Source organism: Esox lucius, chromosome 24, assembly GCF_011004845.1.
Source record: "Esox lucius isolate fEsoLuc1 chromosome 24, fEsoLuc1.pri, whole genome shotgun sequence".
In the NCBI taxonomy this organism is placed as follows: domain Eukaryota; kingdom Metazoa; phylum Chordata; class Actinopteri; order Esociformes; family Esocidae; genus Esox; species Esox lucius.
In genome coordinates this window covers 26,904,954-26,917,361 of record NC_047592.1, presented here as the reverse complement: position 1 = coordinate 26,917,361, position 12,408 = coordinate 26,904,954, and the positions used below count along the sequence as shown (strand labels likewise).

General features: G+C 40.3%; 1 protein-coding gene across 6 annotated transcripts; it reads right to left on the bottom strand.

Annotated features, from left to right (window-relative positions):
• Positions 1–697: 697 nt before the first annotated feature.
• On the bottom strand, positions 698–12,400 carry ccdc166 (coiled-coil domain containing 166). 6 transcript variants are annotated; one of them, XM_013131955.3, is made up of 11 exons: positions 12,351–12,400; positions 12,134–12,220; positions 10,995–11,105; positions 10,872–10,925; positions 6,657–6,711; positions 6,295–6,439; positions 6,095–6,174; positions 5,657–5,778; positions 2,054–2,108; positions 1,252–1,338; positions 698–1,012 (listed from the first exon to the last, which is right to left on the bottom strand). In XM_013131955.3, the coding sequence occupies exons 3-11, from the start codon at positions 11,102–11,104 to the stop codon at positions 815–817; spliced, it is 906 nt and encodes a 301-aa protein (XP_012987409.1). In that variant the 5' UTR covers position 11,105; positions 12,134–12,220; positions 12,351–12,400; the 3' UTR covers positions 698–814. The 6 variants fall into 6 exon arrangements, with proteins under 6 accessions (XP_012987409.1, XP_034146682.1, XP_019898644.1 ...); XM_034290791.1 differs by having other exon boundaries at positions 11,025–11,105; XM_020043085.3 differs by lacking the exon at positions 12,134–12,220 and having other exon boundaries at positions 698–1,016; positions 12,351–12,395.
• Between the last annotated feature and the right edge of the window lie 8 nt (positions 12,401–12,408).

Sequence of the window (12,408 nt, the reverse complement as noted above, 5' to 3'; positions counted from 1 at the left end):
CATTTTCACACTAACTCAAAACGTGCGTACACCACCTCCTGAGCTGGCGTAGGATTTGAGAGTGCCGTACGCCAACGTCCATATTGATAAATCTCAAAGTCACCGTGGTTTTGGGTGTACGCCAGGTGTACGCTGGAAATTTGGTGTACGCACTTTTGATAAATGAGGGCCATTGTGTTTCATGATTTGTTGAAGTGTTTTCAAATTTGCTGTTGTGTTTCATGATTTGTTGTGGTGTTTTATGATTTGTTGTTGTGTTTCATGATTTGTCGTTGTGTTTTATGATTTGTTGTTGTGTTTTATGATTTGCTGTTGTGTCTTATGATTTGTCGTTGTTTTATGATTTGTTGTTGTGATTTGCACTTCAGGACCACCGTAAATTCCCCCTTTGACATGCCCAACTCAGTAAAGTGTATCGGCAAACAATAATAAAGTTTGTCTAATTATATCTGATGGACTAGCTGCTATGCCAGAAAGCTAGAGCAACATTTATTCTGCAGTACTTGTAGGCTAGCTAGTTAGAGAAACATTATACAAATCTGTATGACTAGCAACGTGGCTAGCAAGCTTACTTGCTAACATATCCATGTTAATGTACTAGTATTGCATTCAAGCTTTGTGTATATTAGTTCTCTGATTTGATGCTACAGCAGAGTAATTTCCCAGAGTCAAATACGATATCTTGTAAAAAAATAAATCCATAAAATTCCTTGTTTTTTATTTTCCATTTATACTTTTGTACTGGTTTTGTGGGTAGTGCCAGTTGGTAGTGTGGAAAAAAAGTGTGGAAGTAGCGTTTGCTTTTCTCTATCTTTTAGGTATCTGCTGTTTTGTGGGGTCTTGTGTCCTCTCTTCCCTCATCATCCCCAAGTGGTCGAGTGCAGGACCCTGGTTCAGGGGGTCCAGGGGTGGCTCTTAGGCACCTCAGCTCCCTGACGTAGTCCCTCTCCAGCAGGAGCTTCTGCCTCTGGACTTGTAACTGGTCCTGGTGATCCCTCAGTGAGTGGGCTCTCTGGCTTAATGAAGCAATCAATCAATTAATACAATTTATGAACTCCTTTTTACATGAGCAATTTGAAACTGTTTACATTAACTCTGCCTGAAAACCAAAGCGGAAGCAAGGCATGGTGGCTATGCAAACTTCCCTAGGATGAAGGAACCTATATGGAAGAACCCTTCAGAGGGGTGTCCACACAGATATCCTATGAAATTCTATTTGTGCTCTTTATGTAATTCTATTGGTGGCTGGACCTGGATCAGCTGCTGCAGCTCTTCTCTCAGATGCTGGTTCTCTGAGGACACCTCTCTGGTGTGTGCCAACAGGCAGCGAGATGCCTCCTATTGGGGAGAAAGAGAAAAAAGGAGGCGAAGAAGAGAAGAGAGGGAGAACAGGAGTGTGAGAAGAGGTTCAACTGATTTTTTTCGTCGGCACTGGGATTCAAACTACGGGAGCAACCGTTCAGTTTCTGGCCTAATGCCTTAATAGCTAGGCCATATTGGCAGAGAAGAAGCAGAGATACTGACGGCTCATGACTTTGGGGCAATCATACATAACCAAGGGCATCTTGGGAAGTAATTTTCTTATTGTCCTCTGTAAGACAGGTGCTCTGAGGTGGCTAGGGGGATCGCCAAGGAGATCGCTGGGTGACAGACGGCTGAATAACTAATTGCAACGTGATTGAGAAACTGACTACTTCAATCTTTCTTACCTTTGTGATTATTCATTATATAATGCCAAGTTGTGTTATCACAGCATATTCCTCTTGTGGTCTTCTCCCCATGAGTAGAAAAGTAATATTATAGTGGTGGTTGGTATGTCAATTGTATGTACTATATGTTCTGTCAGTAGTTTTGGGGGGTTTTGTACAAACTGTAGTACTTCATTCTTCATTCATACCGCAGAAGATAGGTGAATGCTGAATAGTAGTTCTGAATTTTCCAAATGAATTACACAGAACTGTGTCTTGTTGGACAGTCTTGTTTATTCTGCCATTCCCACACCAGAAAGTCATATCACAGTGTGCTTATAAAGGCCTGTGTGTCTCTTACTCACCCTGTTAGCTGCGAGGGTCAGGGCCTGTACTGTGTCATTGGCCTGAGCCTCATACCTACAATAATAAATAACAATAATATTATAATACATTAACATACATGTAGCTCAGGGGTGTCCAAACTATTCCACGGAGGGCCGTGTGTCTGCAGGTTTTTGCTCTCTCCTTGATTGACTAATTAGGTTACTTGTTCGTTTCTAACCTCACCTGGTTGTGTAGGTGTGAACTGGGAACCAATTTATAGGAATTTTGAGAGAACACCAAGGGTTTGCAATGCTATCAAAAAAGCAAAGGGTGGCTATTTTGAGGAATCTAAAATATTAGAATATGTTTTCAGTTATTACACACTTTTTTGTTAAGTACATAATTCCATATGTGTTCATTCATAGTTTTGATGCCTTCAGTGAGAATCTACAATGAAAATAGTCATGAAAATAAAGGAATCGCATTGAATGAGAAGGTGTGTCCAAACTTTTGGCCTGTACTGTATATTGAACTAATTTAAATATAGTAGTTGTCTGTGTTTGTGCTTTGAGACAAGCATTATTCCAATCTGCCACTTCAATGTCATCTTGTATATACATTTTCCAAGTGTTTGATTTATCTAGTGTAGATTCAGCACTATAGTCAACCGATATGTAATAATATAATACATGGCCCTTCCCTTCTAAATTTCCAAGTGTGTCCTCAAGTTAAGGTGGTTTCAGGTCATACTTTGATGACATAGCTTTTTTTGAGATAGTGTTTTTTTAGGGATTTTATATCTCTGACATAACTGATCAAAAGTTAGTAAAACTCCATCCTAATAGAGATCCATCAGTTTATGAATACCTTGTGTATTCCATGACCGGAATCCTCCATCTTTTGCACCAGTTATAAACTGTCCATTACCCAAAATAGGAGTAAATTGGGATAATACAGGCATATCCCCTATATGTTTGCATGCCGCTGAAACTGAAATTGTATTTTTAAGAAAATGTGTGAGCAGGTAAAACATGTCTTTTATTTCTTATGGGATTCATATTCAACTGTAGGTTATAACAGAATGGCAATCATATAACAAAACATTGCAACAAAGAAAAGAAAAAAATAACTTACCCCTGTTCAAATGTCTGCATACCTTTAGTTCTTAATACTGTGTATTGCCCCCTTTAGTATCAATGACAGCATGCAGTCTTTTGTAATAGTTGTCTATAAGGCCCCGAATTCTTGCAGGTGGTATAGCTGCCCATTCAACTTGGCAAAATGCATTTGGTCGTCTTGCATGAACCGCACGTTTGAGATCTCCCAAGAGTGGCTCAATGATATTAGCCAGTAGACTGATGGCCACTCCAGGCCTTGTGCTTATGGTCATTGTCGTGCTGGAAAGTCCTTGAGCATCCCATGTGCAGCTTTTGTGCAGAAAAAAGCTAATCGTCTGCCAGTATTTTCTGATTACATGCTGGATTCATTTTGCCATCAATTTTCACAACATTCCCCATGCCTTGAGAGCTTACACAGCCCCAAAACACCAGTGAGCCACCACCATGCTTCACAGTGGGGATGGTATTCTGTTCACTATAGGCCTTGTTGACCCCTTTCCAAACATAGTGCTTATGGTTGTGACCATATGGTTGTGCCAGAAACTGTGATGCGTGTTAAGGTGTTGTCGAGCATATTGTAACCAGGCTTTTTTGTCGCAGTTAAGTCTTCTTTCTGACAACTCGAACATGCAGCTCATTTTTGTTCTTTGTATTGTGTTCCTTGAAACAACCACACCGCCTTTTCCAGAGCAGCTTGTATTTCTCCTGAGGTTATCTGTGGGTTTTTCTTTGTAGCCCAAAAACAATTCTTCTGGCTGTTTTTGCTAAAATCTTTCTTGGTTTACCTGACCTTGGTTTGGTATCAAGAGATCCCAGAATGTTCCACTTAATAAGTGATTGAAAAGTACTGACTGCCATTTGGAAGGCTTTGGATATCTTTTTATATCCTTCTCCATCTTTATAAAGTTCCATTGCCTTGTTACCCAGGTCTTTTGACAGTTATTTTCTGCTCCCCATGGCTCAGTATCTAGCCTGCTCAGTGTATCCACATGAGAGCTAACAAACTCATTGACTACATACACACAGACATTGCAATTTAAAAAGCCACAGGTTTTGGGAAATTCACCTTTAATTGCCATTTTTACCTGTGTGTGTCACCTTGTGTGTCTGTAACTAAGGCCAAACATTCAACTTTTGCTCAGGGCCATTTTGGTGATTTTTGTTATCATTTCGATTTAAAAAGGAGCCAAATATCTGTGATGATAATTGGCTTCATATGATCACTATCCTTAAATAAGACCTTTTTGGCATGATCAGTCATATTTAAAAAATCAATGCCATAATTTCACAATTTCTGCTAGAGAATGCAAATGTATGAGCACTGTATGAGCACAACTGTATGATTACTGCCAAAGATGCTTCTACAATGTACTGAGTAAAGGGTCTGAATTCTTATTTGCATGAGATATTTGTTTTTATTTACAATAAATTGTCACAACTGTCTAAAAATGTGTTTTTGCCTTGTCATTATGGGATATCGTGTGTAGATTCATGGTCAAAATAAATGAATATACACTACAGATCAAAAGTTGGGGGTCACTTAGAAATGTCCATGTTTTACATGAAAACATACATGAAATAAGTTTGAATAGGTACTTCATAGCAAAATGAATAGGAAAAACAGTCATTGACAAGGTTAGAATCCACAGGGTATGGCATGGTATTGCAAAATGGAGTGATAGCCTTCCTTCAAGATCCCTTTTATCCTGTACAAATCTCCCACTTCACACTAAGCACCCCCAGATCATTGCATTGCCTCAACAGATGGTCTGCATCTCACAAAGGTTGCTCTTTAAACACATTACATTTAGATTTGTCTGCCCATTACATTTTTTTCTAGTTTTCTTTTGCCTTAATCTTTTCTTTTTATTGGCTAGTCTGAGATATGGCTTTACAACTCTGCCTAGGTATGCATGCTGGTGTGGCCTCTTCACTGTTGACGCTAAGACTGGTGTTTTGCGGGTAATATTTAATGAAGCTGCCAGTTGAGGATCTGTGAGACATCTGTTTTTCAAACTAGACTCTAATGTATTTGTTGTCTTGTTGTGTTTTCTGGTTAGAGACAGTTTGTGCTGTTCTGTGAAAGGAGTAGTACACAGCGTTGTACAAGATCTTTAGTTTCTTGGCAGTTTCTCTCATGCAATAGCCTTCATTTCTTTGCACAAGAATATACTGAATATTTCTGGCCATTTTGCCCCTGTAATCAAACCCACAATTGCTGATACTTTAGAGACTCGACTAGGCTTAAGAAGGACAGTATTATTGGTTCTTTAATCACCACAACAGTTTTCAACTGTGCCAACATTATTGCAAAATAGTTTTCTAATTATCAAAAACAAGTATATTTCTAAGTGACCATAAAATGTGATTGGTCATGTACATTAACAATATATAAAAATAAAAAGTGAGGAGATTGATTGGGTCTGAATACATTCTGAAGGCACTGTATAGAGGCCTATACATTTTAGTGTGATGAGGCATTTAGAGACGTGTGCACACATGCAAAAAGAAACATATACACACCTTTCCTTCTCACTGAGGAAGCCAGCCTTCAGGGCCTGTAGGGATTCAGAGTGACGACAGTGCATACTGATCACCTCCTTCTCCAGTTCTGCTATACGTCCCAGTTGCTGTTGCTGAAGACTCTGCCACACACACACACACACGCTGTTACAACACAGAACTGAAAACCCATACAGTATGCATACACAAAGTATTGTTTGAAGAAATATTTGAAAAAAAAACACAGAGTGAAACAGAAAGAGGGCATGTATTTTTCACTGCTTTGTATATGAAAGTAAAATTCAAAGGTACATCTATAAGTAATATATCAGAAATTTTTAATATTAGTATATAAAATGTACAATCAGTGGTGTGTGAACAGGGGAAAAGCAAATGAGGGAGAATAAATTGGTGAAAGGGGGAAGAGAAGGTTTAGGAGAGGGGGAGATAATCGTATACCTTGAATTCTCTTAGCTCAGCGATCTCAATATTTAACAGCGCCAGTTCATTTTCCTTCTCCAGAATCTCCTTCTTCAGCTCTGTTAGGATAGGCAAGGTTAAGGTTAGGTTTGATTAGAGTTGGAATAGATTAGGGTTAGCTTAGACATAGGTCTCTCTGCTTCCACCCCACTGGCCTGTGGTGCTTCCTGCAGACTCACCATTGGCCTGTTTCTGATATTTTCCCAAACTTTCCTCCCTCTGCTTCTTCAGGGCCTCCAGCTCCTGGTGGTTCTGGTCACTAAGGGTGATGATGGCACTCTGACGCTTTTGTGTCCACTTGGACATGTACGACATGTACTCTTGCTGAGAGGAAAGAAGGACATTTGGACAGGTGAGAAGGATAGAGATGAAGTATGACATGGAAGGTGACAGAAGGAGTGAGGGAGGCAAGGAAGGAGGGAGGGAGAGAAAAAGGGAGAGAAAAAGTGGGAGAAGTGATCAGGTTAAGGAGTCAAAAGGAGAAAATGAGGCACACAGGCCAAGTAAGAAAAACTATATGTGTGAGCTGACTTTAACTTACACTCTCCATGCGAGTCTGATTGGCCTCATTCTGTAAGAACTCGTTCTCACGCCGTCTGGTAGAACAACTCAATTAAGGGCAGTTACAAAAGTAGTATATTAGAGGAGTTACAGCTATCACAGGGACAAAATAACTAGCTAATCAAATAACTAGCTAATAATTTGTATGAGACAAAGAAAAAAAGAACAACACAGAAGAATATATGAACAATATAAACAATATATGAATGGCTATGCACTTGCCATTTGTCGTACGAAATACTTTGTATTTCTTTCCAATGATAACTGAAAAATAAAAGATGTGTGTGTGTATATATATATACAGGTGCTGGTCATAAAATTTGAATATCATCAAAAAGTTGATTTATTTCAGTAATTCCATTCAAAAAGTAAAACTTGTATATTATATTCATTCATTACACACAGAATGATATATTTCAAATGTTTATTTCTTTTAAGTGGGATGATTATAACTAAAAACTAATGACAATCCCAAATTCAGCATCTCAGAAAATTTGAAAATTACTAAAGACCAACACAAAAAAATTATTTTGAGGAATGTTGGCCAACTGAAAAGTATGAACATGAAAAGTATGAGCATGTATACTACTCAATACTTAGTTGGGGCTCCTTTTGCCTGAATTACTGCAGCAATGCGGCCTGGCATGGAGTCGATCAGTCTGTGGCACTGCTCAGGTGTTATGAGAGCCCAGGTTGCTCTGATAGTGGCCTTCAGCTCTTCTGCATTGTTGGGTCTGGTGTATCGCATCTTCTTCTTCACAATACCCCATAGATTTTCTATAGGGTTAAGGTCAGGTGAGTTTGCTGGCCAATTAAGAACAGGGATACCATGGTCCTTAAACCAGGTACTGGTAGCTTTGGCACTGTGTGCAGGTGCCAAGTCCTGTTGGAAAATGAAATCTGCATCTCCATAAAGTTGGTCAGCAGCAGGAAGCATGAAGTGCTCTAAAACTTTCTGGTAGACGGCTGCGTTGACCTTGGACCTCAGAAAACACAGTGGACCAACACCAGCAGATGACATGGCACCCCAAACCATCACTGACTGTGGAAACTTTACAATGGACTTCAAGCAACGTGGATTCTGTGCCTCTCCTCTCTTCCTCCAGACTCTGAGACCTTGATTTCCAGAGGAAATGCAAAATGTACTTTCATCAGAGAACATAACTCAGCAGCAGTCCAGTCCTTTTTGTCTTTAGCCCAAGCGAGACGCTTCTGACGCTGTATCTTGTTCAAGAGTGGCTTGACACAAGGAATGCGACAGCTGAAACCCATGTCTTGCATATGTCTGTGTGTGGTGGTTCTTGAAGCACTGACTCCAGCTGCAGTCCACATTTGTGAATATCATATTTCAGTCTTTTCATGTGACAACACAGAGGAAATTACACTTTGCTACAATGTAAAGTAGTGAGTGTACAGCTTGTATAAGTGTACATTTGCTGTCCCCTAAAAATAACACAACACACAGCAATGAATGTCTAAACCACTGGCAACAAAAATGAGTACACCCCTAAGTGAAAATGTCCAAATTGGGCCAAATTAGCCATTTTCCCTCCCCGGTGTCATGTGACTCATTTGTGTTACAAGGTCTCAGGTGTGAATTGGGAGCAGGTGTGTTAAATTTGGTGTCATCGCTCTCACACTCCCTCATACTGGTCACTGGAACTTCAATATGGCACCTCATGGCAAAGAACTCTCTGAGGATATGAAAAAAGTATTGTTGCTCTTCATAAAGATGGCCTAAGCTATAAGAAGACTGCCAAGACCCTGAAACTGAGCTGCAGCATGGTGACCAAGACCATACTGCTGGAAAATGATGGTGGCTACAAAAAATATTGACACTTTGGGCCCAATTTGGACATTTTCACTTAGGGGTGTACTCGTTTTTGTTGCCAGCGGTTTAGACATTAATGGCTGTGTTTGACACTGTTATACAAGCTGTACACTCAGTACTTTACATTGTAGCAAAGTATCATTTCTTCAGTGTTGTCATACTCAAGTATTTACAAAAATGTGAGGGGTGTACTCACTTTTGTGAGATACTGTATATACACTGAACAAAATTATAAACGCAACACTTTTGTTTGTGCCCCCATTTATCATGAGCTGAACTCAAAGATTTAAGACTCTTATGTACACAAAAGGCCTATTTCTCTCAAATATTGTTCACAAATCTGTCTAAATCGGTGTTAGTGAGCACTTCTCCTTTGCCGAGATAATCCATCCACCTCACAGGTGTGACATATCAAGATGCTGATTAGACAGCATGATTATTGCACATGTGTGCCTTAGGCTGGCCACAATAAAAGGCCACTGTAAAATGTGGAGTTTTACTGTATTGGGAGGGTCCAGAGGGGTCCGAAAACCAGTTAGTATCTGGTGAGACCATCATTTGCCTCAAGCAGTGCAACACATCTCCTTCGCATAGAGATGATCACGTTGTTGATTGTGTCCTGTGGAATGTTGGTCCACTCCTCTTCAATGGCTGTGTGAAGTTGCTGGCTATTGGCAGGACCTGGAACACGCTGTCATATACGCCGATCCAGAGCATCCCAAACATGCTCAATGGGTGACATGTCCGGTGAGTATGTTGGCAATGCAAGAACTGGGATGTTTTCAGCTTCCAGGAATTGTGTACAGATCCTTGCAACATGGGGCCGTGCATTATCATGCTGCAACATGAGGTGATGGTCGTGGATGAATGGCATAACAATGGACCTCAGGATCTCGTCACAGTATTTCTGTGCATTCAAAATACCATCAATAAAATGCACCTGTGTTCGTTGTCCATAACACACGCCTGCCCATACTATAACCCGACCGCCACCATGGGCCACACGATCCACAACGTTGACATCAGCAATCCGGTCACCCCACACGACACCATAAACGCTGTCTGCCATCTGCCCTGTACAGTGAAAACCGGGATTAATCCGTGAAGAGAACACCTCTCCAAAGTGCCAGACGCCATCGAATGTGAACATTTGCCCACCCAAGTCGGTTACGACAACGAACTGCAGTCAGGTCGAGACCCCGATGACGACGACGAGCATGCAGATGAGCTTCCCTGAGACGGTTTCTGACAGTTTGTGCAGAAATTATTTGCTTAAGCATACCGATTATTGCAGCAGCTGTCCGGGTGGCTGATCTCAGACGATCTTGGAGGTGAAGATGCTGGATGTGGAGGTCCTGGGCTGGTGTGGTTACATGTGGTCTGCGGTTGTGAGGCTAGTTGGATGTACTGCCAAATTCTCTGAAACACCTTTGGAGACGGCTTATGGTAGAGAAATTAACATTCAATTCACGGGCTACAGCTCTGGTGGAAATTCCTGCAGTCAGCATGCCAGTTGCACGCTCCTGCGACATCTATGGCATTGTGCTGTGTGATGAAACTGCACATTTTAGAGTGGCCTTTTATTATGGCCAGCCTGAGGCACACCCGTGCAATAACCATGCTGTCTAATCAACATCTTGATATGCCACACCTGTGAGGTTGATGGATTATCTTGGCAAAGGAGAAGTGCTCACTAACACAGATTTAGACAGATTTGTGAACAATATTTGAGAGAATAGGCCTTTTGTGTACATAGAGAAAATCTTAGATCTTTGAGTTCAGCTCATGATAAATGGGGGCAAAAACAAAAGTGTTGCGTTTATAATTTTAAGTGTATATATAACAATGACAATCATAGAACTATTCATTCTAATGACTTCCTGGATTAATTGCCTTAAGTTTAAAATGACACCACACTTGACAATGGTCAGTATTTTCAAGGTCTCTTAAAAAATGATGCATATCACTCCATAACATTTCAGAACTTAGTGGTCTGTGTGTGACAATTACCTGCAGTAAGCAAAGGGAAAACATTGGGAATCATAGTCCGCCAATCATTTTGAACAGGTGATCTTTTCAGGACAGGATGTGGTTCCCTTTACAGTACCATTAACAGTCTTATTTTATGTGACTTCATCAATGAGACGGAAAAAGGTTAGCCTTATGGGCAAATTAAAGTTATTTAAGGCAGATGACACATGGTCCATCTTTAACCCAGTAGACCTGTATAAAATGGTTTTATTAGAATTATCATTGTTTTGATTAACAACTAGGTGCTAAAGGAAAATACATGGGAAATGTGACATGCAAACACCAATGTCTGGTCCCACGGCGTCTGTAAAAGGTCAATGATTTAAAGGATACAACTTTTCCACATTCCTCTTGAGGTTGTTTAAGGTGTCCGTTAGCTTGTCGTACCTGTAGGTTACAGTAAGATAAGGATTCCTGAGTCACATGAAGACAAACAGACAAACAGAAATGTCTCACTCTCTCTGTAGCAGATTCTCTCTGTCAGACCCTGTGTTTTCTGTGCCCACTACTCCAGTTCCGGCTCCATCCTGTTTACGGGCAGAATCTCCTTTCTTCTTAGGGGGCATTCTAGGGCCCAACACAAATACCACGCCCATGTTAAAAAGGTAAGTCAACACAACTGATCAAAGCAACTGTAAATCTTTAACTCCAAATGTGCACGCATGCACACACACACACACACACACACACACACACACACACACACACACCGTAGCTATCTAAATTAAAACAAAACTTTTACTAATTCTACCTTACCTTAACCCTAATGAATTCCAAGTCAAAGTATATTAATTGTCAAATGCACAAAATAACACAGTGTGTCCTTCCGAGAAGAGAAATTCTTATTCACGCCTATATTTAACCTAGTCCAAATTCCTAACCCTAATTCTAAGACCAATCGTAACTTTGGCCCTAAATCTAATAATTATTTGATTAACCTTAAAAAGTCCTACAAAAAAAATCCTACTTTACTAATCTTAACTCTAAACATTCCCCTAAACTTAACATCCACCAAGCCATCACCTCAATAAACTAACATTCATGTCAAAACTTAACCTTTGACCTACCGCCTATCAGCTCACCCCCTAGCAGACATATGCCCCGCGGCATATTCATTACTTAGAACCAGTGGTTAATTTGAGCTGGAACAGGATCCAGCACTCCATATTTTTCTCAGTTTTTCCGGCACCTACTTTTCACCCATTTGGAAATTTATTTTTCCATCACTGTGTTCGCTTTGCACTGTAACAATTCCACTAGAAGCAATCAGATTTCATAAAGTTGCCTTTTCCTGCAGCCTCAGCACTGCCTGACAAGATTGTGAACGTTTTTTTTGTTGTTGTCCGCTATTTGCGCTACCGATGTAATTTATTCTGCGTCGATTTGCCAACCGGATTCATGTCTCTTGCGCGCCCCAATGTGTTTCGGGACATCCCGATTTACAAATTAAGCACTGCTTATAACTAATCGTATTATCACACTCAACGCTTACATAGTTTGCTTTCTGGTAATAACTCGAATTGCAACTAGAACGTAATCAACTACCCACCCGTATAGTGAAACGAATCAGATAAAAAGTAACAAATATCTCTAACCTTCAAATGCATACTCCAGTCAAAACGTTCCCTTATTCGTTGCCAAGACAACAACGACGACAAACTTGTACAGTCAAGTCTGATTGCCTAAATATTAAAATAATCACGATTATTCATAAGCACTGTATAGCATAACATGTAGGCAAGTATCACTCTGCGCCGGAATGTAAAAATATTCTTATTATTCAACAGACAGCGTTTGCCCTACCGAACTTACCTGATCATGACCACTGCTCAACAATTATTTATCATTACATTACCGTAAATATCCTCTA